The sequence below is a fragment of the Cebidichthys violaceus genome, unplaced genomic scaffold (genome assembly GCF_023349555.1).
Source record: "Cebidichthys violaceus isolate CVI_PGR_0920_01 unplaced genomic scaffold, fCebVio1.0.p SCAF_15, whole genome shotgun sequence".
In the NCBI taxonomy this organism is placed as follows: domain Eukaryota; kingdom Metazoa; phylum Chordata; class Actinopteri; order Perciformes; family Stichaeidae; genus Cebidichthys; species Cebidichthys violaceus.
The window spans coordinates 8,331,257-8,355,864 of NW_027176318.1; the positions used below are offsets into that span (position 1 = coordinate 8,331,257).

Below are 24,608 nucleotides of genomic sequence, written 5' to 3' on the forward strand. Positions count from 1 at the left end.
CAAGTGCCGTTGTTGCTGTAAGAAAATGTATTTCTATTTTTGTGACCGTTACATTAGCAGCACATATCTTATTTGTGCTGTCAGAAGATCATGTAAATTACCAAGAAATTACAAAAGTATGGCCCCTAGAAGAAAAGTACAAATAGTAACTTTATAAAGGACTAAAAATAGTATTAACAATTGCTATTACTATTTTTAGTCCGTTATACCTTCCCAAAGATTGCGTCTCATGTACAGTCTATGGTCTCAGCAGGAGCGCTGTCACAAAAATATTTAACACAAAGGGATCGTATCAATATAGATATATAGATGAGGAATTTCATTGACGTCCATCATAAATGATATTTCCGAGGATCTATAAGGTACCATAACTTCGTCTGACAAAAAGGATGAAAATAAGACCAAATCATAAAAATATATTTGATTAAACATGTCTTTTTTATCATACATAAATATCTATTTATCAAAAATACATTCAGTCAGAGGCGAAATTAACCTGACTCCCATAAAATAGGTCAAATCAGAGGTTCAGTGTTTACCCGCGATACCTTCAAATATATATTGAGAAACTATTTAAAAGAACTCATTCAAATGGATGTAAAATGTAAATTATAAAATATAAAGTAAAAGGTCATATGAGGTTGATGCTATCTCGCGACTCTTTGCCTCTATCTAGTGGTCAGTGTTTTGTAATGCAATTTACCATTTCAAAAGGACTACAACATACATAATTATCTAGTAAACAAAAGATGTAAATTGAAGAGAAGCAGGCCTATCAGACTATACAGGGTGTGTCATTGACTGAGGTTATTTCTAAGCAGAATAAAAGAAATCCTCAATATTTTTAAGGTTTCTAAAATGACAGAGATCTCACACAGCACTTTAATTCAATAAAGCTGAAAGATCGATCATAGAGAAATCAATAGTTTTATCAAACACTGAAAAATATATATTCAAGCACATAACAGACAACATGTTTCTAACAATTTAATAGCATCTTTGATTGCAGGTTATTACAAAAGTCAGGTAATCTTGTAGTCATTTAGTCAAAAAAAATATTTGTAGCTCATGTGTATTATTTATTAAACAATAACACAAACGAGATAATTGTCATTTCCAGTGAAAAGCTCTTCACCAAATGCTCCATTGTTGTGGCAAAGTTAAAGTCAGCCAAAATTGTTGATGTTTATTACAAGTTGTAATAGTAAATTAAAGTTACATTTACAGTAAATCTTCAGCTATTTGTTCAATACCACAAACACATTCGTCACATTTTCACAATGCTTTTTCAGTGAAGAGACACTTATGAGTCCATTATCTTCCTTATCTGTTATCTTCCACAATGATGGTCCGTCTTGGGTAGGTATCTACTTCCACAAATATGTAACGGAACTCATATTTTCCAGTTTCAGGATTCTGTGAAATAAAAAAATAAAAAGTTAAAACAGAATCTCAACTTGGTGGATACAAGTAAAAAAAACAAAACATCAAAATAACGGTCTAATTATCATCACTGTACATTTAATCTCTGCTGTCAGATGTGGAATTACAATTGTTAAACATTGGTATAGCTAAACATGAGCGGTACTGCTTTGGTATGTCCCATCCATTTCATAAACTGCATTTTTACAAAAAGGCAAATACCAACCTCTTTTGACTCGGAGTGCACAGTTCCTTTGAGGCGTGGCTCGGAGCCCTCGATGTAAAACTTCAGTCTCAAATGCTTCAGTCCATCCTTCAGGTACTCCAGATGACTTAATGTGGAAACACAAACAAACAAAGATAAACAAACAGGATACATCATCACTACTACCACACAGATTTATGAATAACACCATCTATTTAAAACTCTGCACTGAATTGTGCAACTTATTCATTCCCTCTTATACTAATAATAAACAGCTCACACATACAGTAGTAGCAAAATACCCACCTGACTTGCTGCCTCCTTCCTCGACGGGTTGTCTCCCCATAACACTTGATTGGCTCCCCAAATGCACCAATCACCTACATATTCAATACACAAACATGCTTTTTTGAATAGGTAACATAAACTACAACACACAATCCAATAATTGTCACGATAAATTCAAGCATTCAGTGCAACGTCTACAGTATAGTCGTGTACTTTTATGAAGGTAGATTTGTGTCTTTATTACGCAAACAAAAAAAATATGTTTTGAAAGCAAATTTCTCGCACTGCAATCAAAAATCAAGTTTGTAAGTGAAAATATATTAACTGAGAATAAATTATTTGTTAGTTTTGCTTATGAAACTATAATTTTTGGTTGCAAAACAAAAACCTTTGCTTTCAAAACGAAAAGCTACGGTTTCAAAACGAAAAGCTACGGTTTCAAAACCAAAAGCTACGGTTTCAAAACCAAAGCCAAAACGTAAAGCTACGAGTTGAATTTGGACGTAGTGGGCGGGGCATACGCTGCTGAATGAGCCAGGAGTTTCTATTGGTGGGTTCGACTTGGATCCCGGCATCTACTTCCACTGTAGAGGTTACTGTGATGAGCGGCATGGAGGTAAGTTGACATTATATTGCTCTGTTAGCACTTCACTTTGTTTTCATGTTGTTAGTGTCGTAGAGTCTCTTTTTTTAAAGAACGACATGAGGTGTTGTTGACATGAAGCTTCACTTTCTGCGTGCATGTAACGTAAGTCGAACCCACCAATAGAAACTCCTGGCTCATTCAGCAGCGTATGCCCCGCCCACTACATCCAAACTCAACTCGTAGCTTTACGTTTTGGTTTTGGTTTTGAAACCGTAGCTTTTCGTTTTGAAACCGTAGCTTTTCGTTTTGAAAGCAAAGGTTTTTGTTTTGCAACCAAAAATTATAGTTTCATAAGCAAAACTAACAAATAATTTATTCTCAGTTTATATATTTTCACTTACAAACTTGATTTTTGATTGCAGTTCGAGAAATTTGCTTTCAAAACATATTTTTTTGTTTGCGTAATAAAGACACAAATCTACCTTCATATACTTTTGGATGATGATTATTATGGATGATTATTAAACTGTTGGGTAGAGACACAGTGTTTGGCCTCAGCAACATGTGATCCCTTCCTTACCTCTGGGTCTAACTTGACTTTGTTGAAGGCTTTCCCATAGACTTTATTTGGACTTGAGGAGGAAAACAGCTCTTGGAACACCACATACAACAGCCCACCTGAAACACGTGCGCAGAATAACACACGTCACTGCCCCGTTCGCATTATTTGACTTAAAAATGAGATGAAATGTGAGGTTGTAGTCACCTGTGACCCCGAGCCCAATGACTACAACTATCAAGTAGGTGAAGTCTCTGCCAGCTTCTTTCACTGGAGGATAGTGAGGGTAGGAGTTATTAGACAATCAGTCAACAGTTTGGTACTTTATATGCAGAAAAGAGGACACAGAAGTCATCTGCATGTCACTGGCTTGCTCACCTTTCTGTGCCGCTGAAGGCTTTGGGGTCCCACTCTGGTACCTGGAGACCGACCTGTCTCTCTCTTCGGGGCTGCTTTGGTTTCTGGCTGTAGAATCGAGCGAGATACGCCTCCGTGTCTGCGCTTGAGTCAAGCCGCCCAGCACTGGAAAGACAGACGACGGAGCCTCGACTCTTCTGTGGAAGGTCAGTCTCGAGATCGTCGACACTGTCCTGTGCGCGTGGATGAGCAAGCTGACTTGCGTGACTTTACATTTCAGCCCGCAGTACTGTGTCGCGGTCTGTTGTAGATTCCGGTGCAGCAGGGCTTTCAGTATCTGCGTGTAAGCCATGATTACGTCCTCTGTGAGAGAAGCACAGCCAGCTAGCAACCGGAGTGTGTGTTACTTTAGCGCGGTCGACAGCTAGCAATAGCTGTGAAAAACTAGCATGCACCTTCTGCAGGCTAAAATAATACAAAGTGACTTATTATTCGTCATGAATGCACAACTTACAACTCTAACTAACCTACTCAGGTGACTTGGACATGACGCTACTGTGCTGGTCTATGTCAAATGTCAGTCGTGCTACTTCGCATGCCTTATGCGCGTAATTTTGACGTCACGCACGTTGGGATTCATGGGAGACGGAGTTTTTAATGTAGCACCAACTGTCGCTCGCCCTTATATTTACAGAAAACAATATACACACGTTCACAGACAGGTAAGTATACAGTCATGGCATTATGAATAGTAGTTAGAAGCATACAAATAATGAAAGGTATAAAAACGGGCTTCTTTAAAAGAAACATTGTTGAGAAAACAAACAAAACAATACGATTTGGTTCCATTTGATAAAATGTTTCTTATATCAGAACAAAATATTGACATATGATAACATTTTAACTTGATATGAAAGTCTGTCAACATGCCTATTTTTTCAACATATCCGCATACAACGGTTCATGTAAAATCTTACAAAAAGTTGTTTTTCATCAGTTCTCATACAGCAACAAGAGTGATCCGTGCATCTGCACAAGCCCCTGCAGTGCACAACCTGTTTAGGCAACACAACTACTTGGTTAGGTTTAGGTAAAGATTGTGGTTTGGGTTGAAATAAGTATATTTAAACAACTTTATTCAATTTTAACAACACAAATACAAAGGTTTAGGAAAAGATCGTGATTTGTGTTAAAATCAGTAGGTAATACTAAACCCTTTTATTTTTGTTTATTGGTGTAAAAGTAGTCATGTTTAAGTATAAAGTACTTAATCTGGTCTAATCTAAATACAGGGATCAGCATGTAAAATATACACCCTGTGTTCTGAATTTTTTAAACTGTTTAATATAAACTCGGTTGTTAAAACCTACAAATTTCCAGAAGAAATACTGAGTTCATGACCTAAGTATATCCTCAATGCCCTGAAGAGAATAGAATAGAAAAGCATATGTTACTGACAAAATAAATCATCACAATAAAATCAGTAAACATCAGTTTATTGAAAACATTCTGTCCAGCATTTTCTGTTATCAAATGAATATGCCAACGAGTTAAAAAAAAAAAAAACACCACAATGAAATTAAGTTTGACAAAGATAAAGTAAGTAATTCATGTTCAGACATCTGTGAAATGGGAATAAATAAATGTTAGTTGATGGGTCAGTAGAATCACGTATTGGCCTCTGCACCAATTAATGAAGTTTAACATCACTTTATTTTAAACATTCAGTTGTTTGTCTTCTCAACAAGGCGTTCTCTACTTGTTTGGATATAAAAACAACCTGATACTCTACTGTAAAGAAATTACATCAAAATAAGAAATATAATGTGAAATCAGCAGCTGAAATATGCAATTTCATATTTTGATGGTAACATGAAAATGATTTTAAAAAACCTGATTATTTTTTTTTCTCCAAGAACAACTTTACATTAAAGGTACTCTATTTAAAAAAAACAAAACAAAGTTTCAGTCCCGTATCAGATATCATCAGTGTTCCACCGCTCGTCAATCCCAGCCTCCGGTGGAGCACAGTTACGGGGAAAATGCACTTCTGCGGTCCCAAAGCAAAGAAGAAAAACTTGCGTACACCACAAATCTTTTTTTTTTTTTCTCATCACAAATCTCTACATTGGTAAAGTTGCACAGGGCAACGGTTCACTCAAGACGCAAGGGAGTTAAACCTTAGCTTCGAATGCTGTCAAACTTGGCAAGATGCAGAGGAGTGATGCTGCATCTGTCTGATGTATCTGCAGAGAAATAAAAACACTATTACTTTAAGTCTGTTCTGGGCCCTACACTTTTCTCATCTGCTGCTTGTGATCAAATTGGTTCAGACTTACTTAATTACTCAGCTGTCTGCCTCCATCTATATATGGGAAGATGAGTTTGTGACTTTGTGTGTGTGTTCAGGAGAGAGTAAAGAAGAGAGGAAGAGATGAGTATTTGTGTGAGCTGTTTCGACCGCTTTTTAAATATCTATGACAGAAGTGTTGGCAAAACAATAAAACAGAGAGGGACAACACACAGACATGAGAGCAATGCCAGTATAGAAAAGAGACATTTTATTCAGTATGTGCAGACATACGGATCTGTGTGTGATTGTGTGTGTATGGAGGAAAAGGAGAGCATGGATGTAAATAATACATACATGACATTGAATACAGAAAATAATGTACACATAGATGGTAAACACCAGAAAAACAGAGACAGTAAGAAGAAAATTGGAACTCAGACAATGACAAAAGTGTGAGAAAAACGATGTCATATGCGAGTGAGTGCGACTAGTTTCTCATTGTGCTCACAGCTGATCTACTGTTCTCTCCTTCCATATGTTAAAGGTTGTGTTTCCTACAAAAGCATCCTGCCAACAGTGAGCGTTATTAGAGTGAGAGGCTGATCCGTCCCTTCTGCAGTATATATGGGGTCCACCTCATAAGGACAAACACAAAAAGTCCCTTAACTTGTCTGTCAGTTACCTGTGATTATTTGAACCTTCTAGGACTGATTTTATTGTCCTGCTTGGTGAAATAAATCTTTTTGGTTTGGGTCTTCTACTAAAGCAAATCAGCCACAACAAATAAACAAACATCTATCTATTTATGAAGGTGAGACATGGATATCGTGTGTTGACAGTTTGAGGACACACTGAAAGATGAAGGAACTGTTGACCAAAAGCCAATAAAAAAAGAAAAAAGGAGAAGCTTTATTGTCATTTATTTTACAAAGCATCAGTAAAACCAGCCCTGAAAGATAATTTGAGTAACTGTAAAAATCATCCTTTCAATTTGTACTAGTATAAAAGTCTGTCTTAATACAAAGATATTAAGCTCCTACAGTAGAAGAGAGTTAGAAGACAAACAGACTTGAAGTAAATGTGTTTGCCAGAAAAAAAAATCTTTGTCAAAATAAATATGTCTGTCAGAAAGTTAGCAAACGTATTTAAAAGGGAGTTTTAAAGTGTGGAAAATGAAAATGGTTAAATTCATTTGCGCAATTATCTTCACCCAATGATTTGGATTAGCAACAGCATGCAGTGCAATTAATTCATTTTGAAGATGCTTTTTTCCACTACTCTCTATGTCCTACGACTTATGTATTAGTAGATGGGGGGCTTTTCATATTTTAATGTTAGTAGGTTAATGTTTAATGGATACAAAAGACGCATGCACAAGCCTCACATCTCGGCTTTGAACTGTTATCCAAATTAAACTGCTTCTGGGTATTCCAACAGCTTTAAATGTATTAAGGTTAGTAATCAATTCAAATTTTCACTAATAAAATAAATCTTCCTAGATTTGAAAAACTGCAAGCATCTATAGGTTGCGATAAAAATCATAACATGTGTGCTATTCATTTGAAAAATACATGCTTAGAAATAAACATGAAGATGTTTGATCACATTAATTTAGTTATCAACGAGAAATCAATGACTATGACAGATATGTTTCTGACTAACATCCCAAATTTAAAGTTTAATAATCAATAATCAGTAATCATGATCATTCTAAAGATCCATCTCTTTCCAGTGAGACATAAAATCTGGGCTGACTACAGTACGCACAGAGCTGATGCGCTTCACAGCATTTCATCTAGTCCTTTGTGTTCATCTTTGCACATGAATACATATTCAATATCCTTCCGTCAAAGTGTCCCTTCATCATCATCATCATCATCATCATGCTGGTGTAAATCTCTGCTCCGCTTTTTCATATGTGAGTGACGCCCGTTCGTACTGATCCAGGATTGCACTATTCTCAAGAAGTCTACATGATGGAGACAATGCAACATAATGTAGAACATAAGCAGACACACACACACACACACACACACACACACACACACACACACACACACACACACACACATGACAGCACACTTTACACATTAAAAGACAAAACAATAGGTAGCACTTTATGTGACTGCTCCATGTTATGCAAGCATAAAGCTGCAAGCATGAACTACTATGACTCTGCATTGAAATGTAACTTTTTAATGAACAAGTTCCTCTCATCGGTTATTTACATCTCAAATGTATTCATTAAAAGGATCATATTACCATATCGTTTTATGCTTATTGCAACCTCATGAAAGCACAGCCGTGGAGCACACACATGAACTGTTACACACAGGCATAAATACTATGCTTCACAATTAACCAAACAAAATCAAATACTGCAAGTGACATAAACCATGCATAACTATTGAGGAATTTAGTATGAATGTGTGACCAGTAAAGATTTGTAAATTACAAAGAGATTATGTGCTTTCTTTAGTGTGTGCAAAAAAATCATTAATAATTTCATGAATGCGTGGGATTGCGTCTGCTTTCCAATTTGTGCTTTTATGTGGACTTAACAAGTGACTTCACATGAGTGGTATGAATTATTTTCTGTGGGCCTACTGGGAGAAAAGTGCAGAGGTTAGACATATTATTTGACAACATTTTCAACTAAAGATGATTGAAAAAGTCCATGCTAATGAATGTCCACTGAGTGATACAATGTATGTCCTCGGGAGGACATACAGTTAACTAAGCATCACAAAATACTTCAAACAAACTCAGTCGGAGGGCAAGATGGCTGCAAGCAAGAAAACCATCTTGGTGAAAATGAACAAATAAAAAAACATAAAAAAACAATATAAACCCGGGCAAAAATCACAGAAAAGGAAAACTAACTCACATTAAAGTATATACTGACTGGGCAAATGGTAACTACACAAAAACATATAGAGATTTGGATTGTTGGATAGGGTTGCTTACCTTGAAATTGTCTCTTAGACCCTAGTTGTGTTGTACTCTGATTCATGTTTGCTCAAAGAGCCAATGAGGCAGAACCTGAAATGTCATGGCTCTTTCATTTAATATCAAATTCCTTTTGCATAGAGAGGTCAGAATGCATAATGTGCTACATAACAGCAAAAAACGTCATTAGTGCTTCGCTAGTCTCTGGGAGCCTCGCATGCAGACTTGTAGAAAATGAATAAACAGTAAAGACCACTCTGGAAAGAGCACATAGAAAGTGCATGCAGGAACGTATTTTCTCCAAAAATGTACTCTGATACCTTCACATAGTGTTTTTGTAAACATATAATATTTTTCAAGCAGTCATGGTGCAAGTACACAATAAAATATATTTTTTGGATAGAAAATCTTGTTCATGCCAATATGTTAAGCTATATATAATATAGGTCATATCATTTCAGTATCACAGTTAGGAATATAAATGCATATTTTATGATAATTTGCATTCATGTCAGTGAAGTTAGTCGTCTTTACGAGGCACAGATTCAAGCCCTTGTGTTAACAGTCAAAACTGGACTGGACTAAAATAATGAATATCTTCTAAAATGAGGTCTGTATTTGCTTAAAGAGCTGCAACAAACCTCAAAATACAGTAGAGTGAAATAGTTGTACGCTAAGAATCACTGAAAAACTAGCAGGGAGCACTTGACATGTGAAGGGGGGCACATTTTCTAACATAATTTAGCCCTTTGTGGAAAAAAAAAAGCCTTTTTAATGATCGAAAGGGGAGAAAGAACAAGGATCAATGCAAAAAAAGATGCTTATCATAATACTTAAAAAAAAAAATAATGAGAGGAAGAGGAAGAACAAAGCTAAAATAAGAGGAAAACATAAATTTATGTAGGCCTAAGTATCCCACACACATTTCAAACATCCCCCATAGTTAACTCTACGGTTGCTGTTTTTCCTCATCAGAAATCTATGGATACTGACCGCTGTACTGCCTTTTCATGGCGTGAAAGCCGGTGGCTGGTGGTGGGAACTTCTTCCAGGTCGTCGTCCAGGTCGCATCCATTGTCCGCTGCCTCTTGCGAGTAGCTATGCTTCATGACCAAGATGCTCCTGCGATTCCCAGTGGACGGCAGCAAGGGCCGCACTGCCATGGGCGGCTGCGGGAGGTCTGTGAGCAGAGTGGCGGCCGCTGCGTCTCGGGCACTCAGGTTCCCGCGACTTCCGCGTCCACTGAGGGACAGCTGGGATATGTGGGCGGAGCCGGGGTTGGAGAAGGAGCCACAGTGGTGATCGTGGACGCAGCGAGAGGAGGCACGGCGAAGGGCGTGGTAGTTCTCAAAGTCTTCTGCCAGGTCGACTAAGTCGGCTGAGGCCGCTGCAGCTGTGGTGGCGCTCCGTAAAGTACACAGCTCATAGTGGGGCGGCTCAAAGACCTCCTGGAACATGGTGGGGTCAAAATCCTCCCGCCGCAGGATGTACTTTTTACGTGGCTGCTTGATCTGGACGATGACAGAGACGATGAGGAGGATGAGGACGATGCAGCAAGTGACACCAATTATGGTCCCGTTTGTGTTGTTCAGGTTGTCCAAGATGTTGGCTTTCCTCTTCTCTGAACATTGGTAAAAAGACATCACAACAGAAAGGGAACTTTAATGAGAATATTAACTACACGTCTCTTTGAAATGCTTGGCAACACGTGTGAAGATAACGATCACAATGAGACAACAGAACTATGATCACCAACTCTATTCCCTTGGCTGAACCCCTCGCACAAACAGTGGTTGTTAATTCATGGCTTAGCAACTGATCAAGCTTTGGATGTTTCAGGGGCTTTTGTAGGAGAGATACTCTGTTTATAAAGAGTTTGTATATAAAGAGTTTGGTTGGTTTCTTTTTTTTAACTGACTGACTGACTGACACACACACACACACACACACACACACACACACACACACACACACACACACACACACACACAGGCACACACATACACACACACACACACACACACACACACACACACACACACACACACACGCATAGAGTAAAGTCAAGTCATTTAAAAAAAATATATAGGCCAATATCACAAATCACAAAGTTGCCTCAGGGGGCTTTATAATCTGTACAGCAAAAGACACCCTCTGTTGTTGGACGCTCTTTGTGTATAAGGAAAAAGACATATCTCTGCTCATTACTTAATACCTACAACAGTAACCACAATGTACGGTCAAGCAAATTCACCTCCTTTGGCCGGCACTCAATCCGTCACTCAGTCGCTTCGAGTGACTGGAATGAGTTGCAAAAGATGTTAAAACTCCACTTCTTCACTACAACTTCCTCCTTTAATAACTCATTACATGCAATAGTTTCTGATCACTGAACCTGCTTTTAAATGTCCTTCTCTGGAACACACATATCTCTATTGTTGTATATATAACAAACACATAGTGATGTTTTTCATTTTGTGTATTGTCTGTTTATTGCACTAGTTGCATAGGTTTTAATGTCTTGTATCGACTTGCCTTCTGTCGCTGCCTCAGGTCGTCATTCTAAATGAGAATTGATTCTCAATTGACTTAACCAAATGAAATAAAGATAAATAAAAAAACAAACTATAATGGGGACAATAATGGAAGAAACATTGAGCTTGTGAGGGCGGGACTGATACAGACAGATAGGCATGTTTACTTATTATCATGCTCGTTAATAAGTGGAAGCTAGTGGTAGTAAAATGTACGCGCAAAGGAATTCACAGGGACTGGGGCAATATTAAAAGTGAAGAAGAGCTTGGCGCCCTTAATGTCACTCATGCTATTTTTTCTCTCCTTTAATATGTTGTTCTGTCCAGCGCCTAGTATTTTTCATCTGAATGTGCATGCTTATGTAATTATTTTTCTTTCAACATTAAAAGTGAGCTGTTTAAAAAAAACTAAGCATCTAAATTCTGACTTTTAGCCGCGGACCCGTTAGCTTTAGCCTCAGTGTTTTAGCATAATATCATGCATCCATTGAGTTATCATTGTAGATGCAAGAATGGAAATCTAGAAGGAATAGCAACAGGGGGGTGGGGCTTAGCAAACGGTCAAAGATTTCCTTTGCAACAGCTCAAAAAAGGAGATACCATAGCTCACATGTAAAGAAATCTCTAACAAATGGAGCTCATCATGTACAAGATTAAGGCCATGACTGCCATTAGCTATTGAAAAGATGGACAAAAGGTCACATTGAGTCATAACTATAGTGTATTTATCACGAAGGAAACCCACAAAGACTGACTAACAGTGTGTGGAGAGGTCTGGCATTGAAACGCTGGATGATCATGAAATCACACTGAGCTTCAATGACAGCAAATGGTTACATTAGGAATGTAGAGGAGAAAGGAATAAGACTTGACATTTTACCACTAATGAGGACAAATGTGGGCACTGCAGTACCACTATGCGTTACTTCTAGTGCAGAGAGAAGGTGGAAGACAGATTAACAGGCTGAAAAACATGGACTCTTCAGACTGAGTTCTGCACAATTTCAAACTCAGACTGTAGGGTGGAAAGGTATCTTAGTCTAAATGAAGAATAGGCAGTGTAGGATTCAATTAATTGAGCCAATCTTTCATTTGCCATGCTTAAGAAGGAGTTACAATACCGTAGCATCTCTGTGTGCAGCTTTTCTAGCTTCTAGGCCTCCAGGGGAGAGAGTGTGAATGTGTACATTGTTTATGTTTGAAGCAAAAACAAACTAGAACACAACTTAAATGCAAGTGAAGCACAACAGCAACGACCATCAAAAATAAATTGTATTTATTGTTGTGGGAGTTTCAAAGCAAGGGGGCTCAGGGGAGCGACACTAAAGATCTCATCAAATGCTCTTGGAATACACCAGTGGTGGGCCGTCAGGGCCAGCAGAGAAGCTAAGCCTTCTCTGCTGGCCTAAACAGAATCACAAAGTTATAGCTATTTTATAATTTAATAATTTTTCACAAATACACTACAAGTATTATCATTTTCTTCCCATTAGCTTATTTTCTCACAGCTCCTGTCTTCCTGTGTTGCTCTGCTTCCAGCCTGCAGCGCTGCTTCCAGCACAGCTTGTTTTAATGAGAGCTCTTATCCAATCAGATTCAGCCTCTATGTCTCTATGTAAGGAGAGAGGCCCGAGGTCCTCTAGGTAGACTTTGCAGATTAAAGTATATGGGGACGATATTGCTGATTGTCATAGTCTTCAACCAATCAGATCTTTAGTTTGACATGTTGGCCTATTCTTTGACGTGCCAGAGCTACCCAGGTAGCCTGCTAAGTATGTCTGCATTAAGGTGCGCTGTGATTAGTCAGTGGGCCAGCGTGACTTTAGTCAAACAGAAAGCTAGCTAGCAGATCTTAGTGTTTAGAAAGAGTTCAAGTTGAAAGATATGTAAGAAGTTATGACATTTTTAGCATTTTGCTTGGTGTAGATTCTTTTTTTTTTTTTTTTTACCTAGCTGTGTTTTTTAACACTCAATGGCTGTAGGAGGACCAACAGATTTCTGGAGAAGGACATTTCCAGAAAAGCTGGACATCGTATCAAAGGGTCGGTCAAGCCCACAGCTAGCAGCCCTGACCCAGCATGGAGAAGGATTTGTATGAACGGTATTTCTGGATGACAGCGGCGGGGATGCGTTGCACATTTTATGGCGAAGAATGCGTTTCATTTGCAACTGAGCTCTTGGTGTTTGGAGCTGTTTGGAGCTACGCTACGCTAACCAAGGCAGCTACACCACAGGACACGCACAAGCTACGGGCTTTTGAAAACTTTTGGAGCGACCTGAGTGGACTTTGTCTTAAAGTGAAGAGCAGCTGTGCTAAGTTAACTGATTTTGAGTCTTTACATCAGCAGTAGCGTTTCTACTGTGTTCATTTGTCTATCGTGTCGTTTTTATGAATAATATGAATGGCTCGTGCTCTCACGCTGCAGTGTTGCTGGATTGATTTGTTGCTTTGTTGTCATATAAATATGTGTGACTGGTTCTTGTGAGTTTTTCTTGGCATTGTCTTAATTAAATTGATTTGGACTATATGCATTGTCCGTTAATTACGAAGCATCCCGTCATGCGCGGGGTTATTGTCCGGACAATTGAATCCGTTCTGGCTGTTGTTTCCCCGCTAGCTTAGCCGCCCTGAAGACACCTGCAATGCCGCAGCCTCAGCTGTTTTTTGTTATTGTTCTGGGTTCAAAAGGTCACAAAGCCCGTTGTCTGTTACGTGAGCGCAGTCCACCGAAAACATTATATTTCCCACAATTTATTAAGCTTCTGCATTTTCCAAATGCACTAGTATTATTCAAACGTATTGTTCAGTTCTTAAGCCTCGTACCGAACGGTTTAATAGGAATACGTGTATTATTACACCCCTAGAAACAAATAACCATAGCTGTGGCGTCATAATGAGCTTATTAGGAGAAGACTCAAGAGTAGTAGGACAGCACAGAAGGCTCAGGTATAAAATGCACGGCCCTCCACTGGAATACAGTGATGGCTGAATAGCTGAGGAACAGAAGACTAATTAATTGGTATAATGCAGATGTCTTCACACATCTCAGCTAATTATTGGAACAGCATCATGTACGAAGATGCTGCAATAACAAAATCTCAGTTTGAGGTGCAGATAAATTATGGAGCTGCCTGCGGCGAGACACTGGGGATCAATGTATAGATCCGGTGGCTTTAAAATTCAGAGTGCATGAGGGATCAAACGACAGAGGAAATTAAGAAAATGACAGTATCACAAAGTCAGAGAGTACACAGGACCTTGCTTACCGTAAGACATGGAAACAATGTAAAACAAGGGCACCTTCAAAGGATGAAAACAAAGACCTGGACTAAGAACAGGATCAGTGGATGATGCATTTAACTATTCCTACCAATAGCAGTCGTGACAAGCACTTGTAGGAGTGTATTGGGCTCAAGCCGCTCTGTTTTCCGGTCGCTCTCCATGGTGCTGAAACACTCAAACAGATCTCTAGTGTAAGTGTAACATCTCACCTTTACATTGGTTCTCATCCCAGGGGTAAACACAGTTCTGCATGCCATTACACACCAGGGTGTTGTTTATGCACATGTTGCTGTGACAGAAGAAGGCATCTGCATCACATGGAGCTGGATAGGACAAACAAATTAAAACAACAGTTACAGAATTATAAAGTACTACTATCTTCACTTAGTTGAATCATTATCCTGTACTTACTCACTGGTAATCTAATCAGAAGCCATACAAACAAACAGTTGAGTGAAAAGTTCTGCTTTTTAGTGATTTTTCGCTCATTAACGACAGCAGATGTGTAGGACACTTTAGATATGCTGCAGCACAAATCAGTATTTACAGCTGAAGAGATGTCCCAGTGTGCCAGATTTTGAGGAAAGAAAATTTGGATGGGCATTACTCAAATCAGATCTGTCCCCCCCCCCCCCCCCCCCCCCCAAACCCATCTGTTCTTCATGAATTTTCATCCTCATCCTCCTCTTCAAACATTTGCAGAGACAACTTCTGGATATGAATTTCTTGAAATGTGAGCGTACTGTATGTGTGTGGTGACCAAAAAGCTAGCCGTGGCATTTCGCAATCATCTGCACACAGAATAAACCCCCAAAACAAATTTATATTCACGCAAGACATTGTTTATTTCTCCTCGGTGCACAGCCCACGTCAACACAAATTTAAACCAGGCCATAAACACGAGCTTGTCCTCAGACACATGAGCTATCGTGGCACCTGCTCTGCCTGTGTGGCCCGAGACACAGCGCTGCCTTCGCGTCATAAGAGGCAGAGCTGCCCATCAGTGAGGCATGATCGTAAAATCAGTGTCCTACGGTCAATAACAGTGAGGAGGAGTGGCACAGGAAGCTAACGACATGCTGATAGTTTGTCCTGTTTAATCTACAGTGTAGAGTGGCGTTTTACTGTCACCTGCTAGATCATTGTAGTGTAGTGCTCTCTCTCTCTCTCTCTCTCTCTCTCTCTCTCTCTCTCTCTCTCTCTCTCTCTCTCTCTCTCTCTCTCTCTCTCTCTCTCTCTCTCTCACGGGCACCGGGTACTAAAGCAGCTTGCCAGTGGCAGAGCTGGGGATTACTGTTACCTCAGTAATGTATGGCTGTTTTCATCCCAGCACTCATCCCAAGTGAATAATAACACAGTAAATTAGAGTGACTTATCTTTATCTCTCTCTGTATCCCATCCTGTCTGGGCCTTTGCCAGCACTTCGTGAGTCATGCAGGCTCTCTCTGTGTGTTCCGATACCCCTCTTCTCATTTTCTCCCCCTATCTCTGATCGCCTCTTTCTCATCATTTTCTTTTTTTCTTTCATGCATTATATGCCAAAGACTGTTTTGTTAATAACCAGCAGAGGGAGTCCACTCCTTCTTTTGCGTCCTGTCTCCTCCACACACCACAGGATGAGACAAGACGATATGAAGAGTGAGATCCACACTAATCTCTTGCGAAATTAATTTCAAGACATTCTGTAATAAAAGTGCCCCTTTGCCCACACAGAAACATCCCGAGTCACTGCTGGAAGCATAAATTAACTCCTAAATGAGTCTGGGTGTCTCTGTCGAGGTGAGCTCCAAGAGCGAAGATGTTTCTATGGTGAAGCGCCAGAAGCAACACATGGTTATCATGATTGATTCTAATTAAATAACCATTATAGAGCTGTGTTTTTGTTCCATTCAAGTGTAGTTAGGCTATTTCTTCAACATGAGGATGATATCTCTGTATTTTGTCTGATGTTGTCAATGTTGTTTTCCTTTCACAATAATGATGCTTTTTTTCTGCGCTCACGTTTGCAGTGACATAATCTCTCACTTGCTCAAATTTGGGACAATACTGTCAGTTACTGGTTATGCGTTGCTGATTCTTGTTTTGAACCCATAATGCTGACAATATATTTTTATTTTCCTGCCTTAATTAATTACCATATTATCCTCACTGGTACCACCAAAAAGACAGACCACATCTACCCGGCACTGGCCTCCCTTCACTGGTTACCAGTGAAATATACTGTAGGAAGTATGTTATTGGTTTTTAAAGCACGACATGGAGTGGCACCTTCATACATTTCCGATGTCCTTCCTCTTTCCATTTATTACTGAGCAAAAACAGTGGGCTTTGTCAGCTGATTAAGTGGATTACATTACATTTACTACTTTTGTTATCATTCAACAAAATGTCAGTACATGGAATTTATCCAAACCCTGGATTTTCCAAAAAGCTATCCATCCATCTCCATCCATTCATCCCTGTTTCCTATCCTACTCTACGTTTCTGTACAATTCTACAATCTGATCTAATTTCCTCACTTCTACTTTATAATCCCAAAGTAACCACGATAACAAGTGCGAGGAGATGATATAATCCTAGGACCCAAAGATCTGTATGTTAACAGACATTAGCATACTGTGTTGTTCTTAAAGTCTTTCATGCATTCAGCAAAGAAGCTTAGCAAGAAACGAGAAGTGATGTGTGTAGTGAAGCCGGAGCAAATTTCCATCTGCAGCCCCAGAGACGGGTATCTGTTGATGAGGCATAACAATGCTGACAGACGTGATGTCACACGAGCACATTTATCACCCAAGACATAATTGCTTCTTGGGTAAAGATAGGCTTCACTTACTTATACTTCACATTGGTAATCTCACACTGTAGTTCTGCATAGCAAGAGTGTGTGTGTGTGTGTGTGTGTGTGTGTGTGTGTGTGTGTGTGTGTGTGTGTGTGGAAACAGAGCAAGATCAGTAGTATCTGCAGGTGTGAACACAGCATGGACAATAAATGTGGATTTTTGCGTTTGGGAACGCTGTTGTCCCCATCGGAGCGTCTTGCTGGGAGTCAGTAGCTGTGAATGGTTCTCTAAAAACTGCTGGTCCCACTGGGAACCAGCAGCTGTGAACAAACATATAATGGCTTGGGGATCTACTGCAGCAAGGGAACGCTTATTGTAAAAACGGCCCTGCAAATAGAGAGTGCACCTGATAAAAGAGTACACATGCTCACTCGTAGTAGTTCCACATTGTCTTCCTTTCACCATTATTTAACTTCTGTGGTACATGGTGCACATTGTACCTCACCTTACTTTGTCCCTTCTGTCAACTGCACTTGCCTGCTCTCCATCTTTTCCCAGTAATGATTTTAAAAATGTAATTATTTTTTTATTCACATGGTAATGAAACTTTTCTTTGAACAATGCCTGCACTATATACTCTTTGTATTATGATAAAATGGTGTCTTTTTTTTTAAGTTTTCCAAATTTGCTCTGGTGAACAGATGTTTTCCTCGCCTTTCAGTTTCTCAGGGAGCTGCAATGTAGAATGATCGTCTACTTATTTTATTTCTACGGTTTCTGCCTCAATGTGATTTGACTGTGACTGCAGCCTTTCAAAACATGCTCTTGTTTTACATTATGAAATCAACAAGGTAAAAATCTTCCAAAACCATGTGCATTTCATTAAAATGTCATTACATCTTGTAAAGAAATCTTACCCTGTGACGAAATGACGGTGCATGTTGACATAAGCAGCGTTACTCCGCTATTTCCAATGTACTATGGTACGTTTTACTGTTTAAAAAAAAAAGAAAAGTTGACTTGCACTCGCAGCAAGTTCAGACAGCATCACTAGACTGAATTACCTCTCTGGTACACCTGTTCATTTACTGTTGACAGGGTTGGTGCAGTGCTGCTGAGCTGTGGTGGATGCTGCTCTAAAGGCTGAGGTCTGGGATCGCCTGAGTGACTTAAGCAGAGGCGTTGCCCTGGCAACAGCACATCCTGGCTCTGCTTGGTGAAAAGGCCTCACGAAAGGGGACACTGACTTCACAACACAAACAACTAACACTAACGCTGTTCGCTTATTCTATAGGAGCAAGACACTAAACGAATCGTACTGCTACATACACATACAACCAATAGAGACATGTTGTAGATGCGAGGAGTGACAAGGGATCGTCTTCAGGGTCTGATGATTCGTTAAGTTTGTGACTTACTTGACCATGCAGTAGGATGAAGTAAATTCAGCTCACTTTTAAATAATCACTGACTTCTGAATATATTTCTTAATCCATGATGCATTATTTCTTAGCCATAATCTCAATATGAGGCACTGAGGCAACAATAAAGCAATCTGAAAGGAAGCATGGTGTTTCCTTATGCCATCATAAAAATGAAAGAGTATAGCACCTCTGAAATTTCAGTGGAACCGCAAATTATGTTTTTGAAACTCATTGAATTGATTTCACATATTTCCTGTATTTGAATCATGTAAAAAAAAATAAAAAATTGAGCAGCCTTTTATTGTTTTCCTAAAAAAAAAAAAAAAAAAAAAAAAAATCTTCCCTTGTGAGAGATATCTCTTCATGTTCCAAAAATGAAAAGATGCAATGTTTAGTAGTGCAGTGTGTGTGTGTGTGTGTGTGTGTGTGTGTGTGTGTGTGTGTGTGTGTGTGCGTGTGTGTGCGTGCGTGCGGCAGTGAAAAGGCATTGAATGACATTGACATACTGTATACTCACAAGCCGGAGACCCTCTTCATTCACCTCACTAGTACAAAGAATGCCCTCTGCAACCCCTGTCAAACTACAAGCTCCATCAATGAGGAGCCACTGAATGAGAAAGAGGAAGAGTTTGTGGGCTGTGTTGGCTAAAAGAAAATGGGGAGATGTGAACAACTGTTGCTCACCCAGATATTCCTTTGTCTCTCTCTCTCTCTCTCTCTCTCTCTCTCTCTCTCTCTCTCTCTCTCTCTTTCTGTATCTATCTATTAAGAACGGTGCTGGTAGTGCTGCATCACTGAGCTAAAATCCACCAATGCTATCATATTCGTAATAACCCACAGGCAATATTCCCTATAATGGAAATCACATTCCTTGGTTTCCTGCTGCTGTTTAAATGGTCATAAAACTAAATGGAATCCTCCGACAGCATCTTTTCTATTACAAGCATCCAACAGAAGTTGCCATAAACATGGTCACTGTGCCACCTTCTTCCTTTGACGTCTACCACTAAAGACCAGACCTGGGTGTTTTTTGGTGTCAATGTCGCCGTCATGGAGAAGCAGTCTGATTAATAAAGCTAATCAGTTTCCTCTCAGTAGGTGAGTGATGCTGCAGTCAACATCTTTATGACAAACAGCATGAGTGTGAGTGTAGAAATCTTACGCTCTTGGTAGGTCGTGTAAAGGATGCGGAAGCGGCTTTTGCGGCTGGCCTCGTCCGCCCACATGCGGATGACGCCCAGTGTGGAAATCAGCATGATGTCGTTGGCCACCGTGGAGCAGAACTTGCTCTTCAGGTCTTCCACCGAACTGAGACGAGTCAGGATGAGATAACATATCTGCAGTTTATTATCAAGTATCATGGACATTCGCTCTGAATCTCAATGTGAAACTCAATTATCTCCATTATTTAACAGCACCCATGGTTGCTCCGATTATTTTAAGGGCCAATATCATGTGATCACAACTTTTTATTATATATATATATATTCCTTATCTCAAGATATTGAATATGTTTTTTTTTATCATGAATTAAATATCTCATGATCTTGAGATAAAAAGAAGTTTCAGTTCTGCAAGTGAAGTTGGGAATAGTTTGATATTTTAGAAAACACACTTGCTTTATTAATGTTCAATTGCTACAGTCAGCAGACATTAAACCAGGAGGAAACAGCCAGCCTGGCTCTGTCCAAAGGTAACACAATCCACCTATCAGCACCTTTAAATCTTGTTTGTTTAATCCGTACAAAAAAGTGCAAAAACGACCAGTTGTGGTGTTATGGGGGATATGTGCTTGGCTATTTCTTGGCTGGGTGCAGTGACTTCCTAGGGTTTATACTGGTTGCATCTCTCCACAAGAGAGCAAACAAGTGCATTTCTGAAATGTTTGGACTATTCCTAAACGATAACTGACAAAGATTTGTCCACAATTTGTCTTGAATATGAATTTATAATGATAGGCTCTTTCTCCTTGTGTCAGAAATTGATTCCTGTAAAGTAATTAATCTTATTTAAGCTTTAAGTTCTCAGTATGCTACCCATTAAGTCATGAGAGGTTAACTTGACATGGACGGACCATTAATTTCATGTCATGACATATTTAAATATTAAAGTCTTCAAGAGAAAAAGCACAATGGTAAGTTGTTCTCAAGATAAGGAGATGATTAAGTCATGATCACAAGATAAAGGGCCTAAAATGAATGAGTAACTATGGCCACTTTGAGCCTCTGTATAATTTATTAAAATGAGAGGTTCAAAATGTCACACCTGCCACCATCATACACTGCCACAAAGTTGCGCTTGCATTCGTTGGAATTGGCCATCTCATAGTCGAGAAAACGCAGGTAGATCTGTCCAATGCACGGAGGCAGGGAGGAGGGAAGATACAGAAAGAAAAGGCAAAGGTCAAATGAGGAAATTTAAAGACGTGGAAAGAAAAAAAGGTGAACTGAAAATATTTCAGCTCATTTCTATTATGGCCTGTGCACCTTACTCATTATCCCAGAGCCTGATTTAAAGGCTTTGTAATGAAATAAGACTGACAGACTGCAGCTTGTACAAAGTCATTACGTGCGCATATGAAAGGAGGACTCAGGCTCCATTAGCTTTAGACTCATTATCTGTTGGGATAAAGCATTACATAAAACCTACAACCCTGTTAAACTTTGAGGAGACTTTGGACATTTTGCCACGAGCTTTAGATTATCAAGAGAGAAAATGTCATCCATTCACAGTTCATTTCAGACCCATTCTTTCAAATTCATGAATACCAAACATATACAGTAATAACGAAGCTTTTAAAACCGTGACAGCTATATGGACTATTTTATTACCTTAACGATCCCTTATTGAGTGAAATATCCACCTTGGTAACCACCTTGACTCTTCACAACAGCTATTTGAAAGTAATACTTCCTTATTGCCTCTGCATCATCTGTCACTCATTCATCAGGCTGAGATCGTCCAATCCCTGCTGTGGTTCTGGTTGGCTGCGCACAGCACTTGCCATCATTACGGTTAATGAGTGGATCGCTCCCGAATTGTGACAGGGAAATGTGACGCTTCAAAATGCCCAAAGACGAAAGCTGCAGATGTAGCAGGATAATGGACCTTGGAACGTCAACTCGGCTTCAACAACATGACAAGTGAAATGGATTGGAGGGGGGGAAACAAGTTATCTAGTTCCCCCAAGATTCCATATTCAATAATCTTCCATCTAATAAAGATTAGTCATATTCAGCCACTCTTAAGGCTTTTGTCACAAGACTAAGGACATTATTTTGGTCTTCAATGCTGTGATACCGAAATAAAATAGAGATGTGCCTTTCCTAAAATGTATGTCCTAACCCCTGCAGGAAGGACTGGAAGATGGAAGATGCTCTGGAAACAATTTCTTAGCAGACGTCTCTGTAGAGTGCTGTTGTGGTTTATCCAATATAGCAAGAATTGTCAGCACAGTGCCTTTTAAATGTGATGGAAACATTGAGATGGTGGATACAACATTTGGTTTTGAACAGGGTGGATGAACTCAGAAAGATATTACATTCATAAAATGCAGCTAAGAATATATTTTTTCAGAAATATGAAGAATTTAGGATCTGAAGAGAACTGTCAGCAATCCCTTACAATACGAAAGAGTGAAGGACAAAGTAGTTGTTATAGGTCGATGATGTTTAAAAAATGGCTCGATTCCATATGGCATATTGCCAAAGAAGTCTGACTTCATGTGTCATCCTAAAGGTTATAGTCAATGTCAAGGTTCATGAGGCCAGTAATCGGGAAAAAAGTACCTATGAGCATGTTAATTAGGTCACTTGGCCCAATCGTCAGCTAGTAGCAGCCAAATTAGGCGTGACGTTTTCTATCCACGGCACAAATGCAGTTAATGTAACAGTCTGTAAGTAATAAAAGCTAATTCCATCAGGGGAGACTAATTACAAATACAAAACAATGTTGATCAAGTGTACACTCAACTTTTTCAATGGACTTCATCTGGTGATAATGGCTGATTAAAGTGATGAACTGACTATTGGTAAAGAGCATAATCTCCGAGCTTGACCATGATACAGTTTGTGGTACTAGTCTGAGTCATGAGGCTTGTGGTGGTGTTGGGGACTTCTTTTGCTTTTTTGTACACACTTCCATTGTCCCCAGAGGATGAATCCTACCGACTTTGGTAACCCTTGAATTTCCATCACCAGCAGTTCAACGTTTTCATTTATCCTGTGAAATATGTAAACATCTATTGAATTGATTGGCCCAAGATTTTGGACAGACATACGTACATGGTTCAGACACTGTATCCTGCTGGCCGGACAGGGCCAATTCTATTACTTCAACAAAAACTCATTAAAAAACAGTCTTCAGGTCCAAGAGTAAGTCAATAGCACTTCCGTAATTAATGCTACTGGAATAAATATTACAATGTATACATTTTGTGCTCTTTTGAGTGTTTGTTTTTTATCTGGCATTTCCCCAGAGCTCAATGCTAAATGAACTGCCATGAACGTTTTTACAGACATTCATTTCCCCCTCAGGATGAGTTAAGGGATAGCCTCAATTCTCATCTAGCGTTATCATTTGCTCATAATTGAAATGTGTCCAATACTTTGTTTTATGACTTAATACAAAAAAGCCGTAGACATTCTCATCAGCCTCAGATGATGTTTAGTTCAAATTAGCAAATGCTAGCATGCTAACACACTGAACTAAGATGGGCAAACATGGTAAACATTATACCTGCTCATAATCAGCATGCACTGTTACTGTGAGCAGCTGTTAGTGTGGCTGTGGACACTTGGCCATGCCATTATCTATGACATATTTTAGAGCTGCACTAATACACCAGTGCAACATTCTCTATGTGAGTTGAGTCTATCGTGGTCTATCTGACCGAAGTCTTTTCACAGCTTATAAGAGCTCTGCATTAACATCAATGATGAATTGTGTGACGATACTTGCTGTATCTCTCATGTTGCAGCTAATAGGTTTGTCCTCCACAGGTCTAGTTTAAGTCGAACACAGAGGTATTACAATGTTGTATGTATTAATACAATGTAAACCAATCCAGCACAAAAAATATGGCACTGTTGTCCTGCTGACAGTGTGAACTTCAAAACCTGAAACGCTTGTGCAGGACAGATGGAAATGCGGCTTCAGGACATGGCTACCTTTGTAAGTGCTGGTAGTTTCAGGCTAAACTTGAAAGAACCAAGAAACAAAAGTCTTTCCAATTATTATTATTTGCCAGAGAGGGCCAACACAGTGATAAAAGAAAAATAAGCCTTTACACCATACTGCCACATGCACCCTTTTATGTTGTAAAAGATGACAGCCTTATGGTCTTCGATCAAGAATGTATTATTTTTATGACATGAAATGTAAATGGTACCACAGAATCGTTCCCATTTCGCTCATGTTTAGGCATGGAAGAATAATAACTGCAGCTCTTCATGCCTGTGAAGTAATGTGTGGTCGGTGCTCGCTAAATTTGAGTGGAAAGTCCATCAAGAAAGGCCTCGTTATGTGAGGGAGGCATGCGCAAACCAACAAGTGCATAAATGGTGTACAAGCTGTTTTTTCTACAGCTCTTGTTGCTGAACTCTTCCAAATGGCTGAAGATGAGGAAAAATCAGACTGCAGATGGCATCACAAAGCCAAATGACGGTAATGGATCAGATAGATACAATCACCAATTTGTAAGGCGAGAGATTGGCTCCAGCAGGAAAATAGGCTGCCTCCTCATTGATTCTGCAGCGCCCAATAATGACGCAGAATCCATCACTGACTGGGGAGGAATATGTTCTCAGTGTTGCTAAAAGGCAGCCTGTAACAATGTACGTGCTGTTCATTACAGTCAAAATGAATGCCCATATTTAGTCCATTACTGTCATGAAAAGACGCAGAAGGTGTCAGACAGTGCGGGCTGGC

The 24,608-nt window shown here is 39.3% G+C and overlaps 2 protein-coding genes across 9 annotated transcripts in view; both read right to left on the minus strand.

Moving 5' to 3' along the window:
* Positions 1–908: 908 nt before the first annotated feature.
* timm21 (translocase of inner mitochondrial membrane 21) lies at positions 909–3,998 on the minus strand. The gene is made up of 6 exons (XM_068709493.1): positions 3,439–3,998; positions 3,268–3,330; positions 3,082–3,179; positions 1,934–2,007; positions 1,649–1,754; positions 909–1,416 (listed from the first exon to the last, which is right to left on the minus strand). Exons 1-6 carry the CDS (start codon positions 3,767–3,769, stop codon positions 1,324–1,326), a joined length of 765 nt encoding a protein of 254 aa, XP_068565594.1. The 5' UTR covers positions 3,770–3,998; the 3' UTR covers positions 909–1,323.
* Positions 3,999–4,697: 699 nt separating this feature from the next.
* The window catches only part of neto1l (neuropilin (NRP) and tolloid (TLL)-like 1, like), a 63,998-nt gene continuing 44,087 nt past the window's right edge, over positions 4,698–24,608 (minus strand). For 2 of the 8 annotated variants that reach the window (XM_068709821.1, XM_068709827.1), the window contains 5 exons: positions 20,946–21,028; positions 19,843–19,988; positions 14,686–14,799; positions 9,653–10,280; positions 7,721–8,752 (listed from right to left, as the gene is read on the minus strand). In XM_068709821.1, coding sequence (XP_068565922.1) covers positions 8,692–8,752; positions 9,653–10,280; positions 14,686–14,799; positions 19,843–19,988; positions 20,946–21,028 — 1,032 coding nt within the window. In that variant the 3' untranslated portion in view covers positions 7,721–8,691. Of the gene's footprint in view, positions 7,680–7,720; positions 8,753–9,652; positions 10,281–14,685; positions 14,800–19,842; positions 19,989–20,945; positions 21,029–24,608 lie in introns of those variants that run through there. The other 6 variants (XR_011102842.1, XM_068709825.1, XM_068709822.1 and 3 more) reach the window with 6 other exon arrangements.

Bases quoted from the DNA above. Each gene is read 5' to 3' on its own strand.
- timm21 (XM_068709493.1), bottom strand. From the start codon at position 3,769: ATGGCTTACACGCAGATACTGAAAGCCCTGCTGCACCGGAATCTACAA. The intron at 3,331-3,438 runs GTGAGCAAGCCA...ACTATCCTCCAG, and splicing joins GCCTTCAGCGGCACAGAAAG to TGAAAGAAGCTGGCAGAGAC. The intron at 1,755-1,933 runs GTGGGTATTTTG...TTCCACATTAAG, and splicing joins GGAAGGAGGCAGCAAGTCAG to TCATCTGGAGTACCTGAAGG.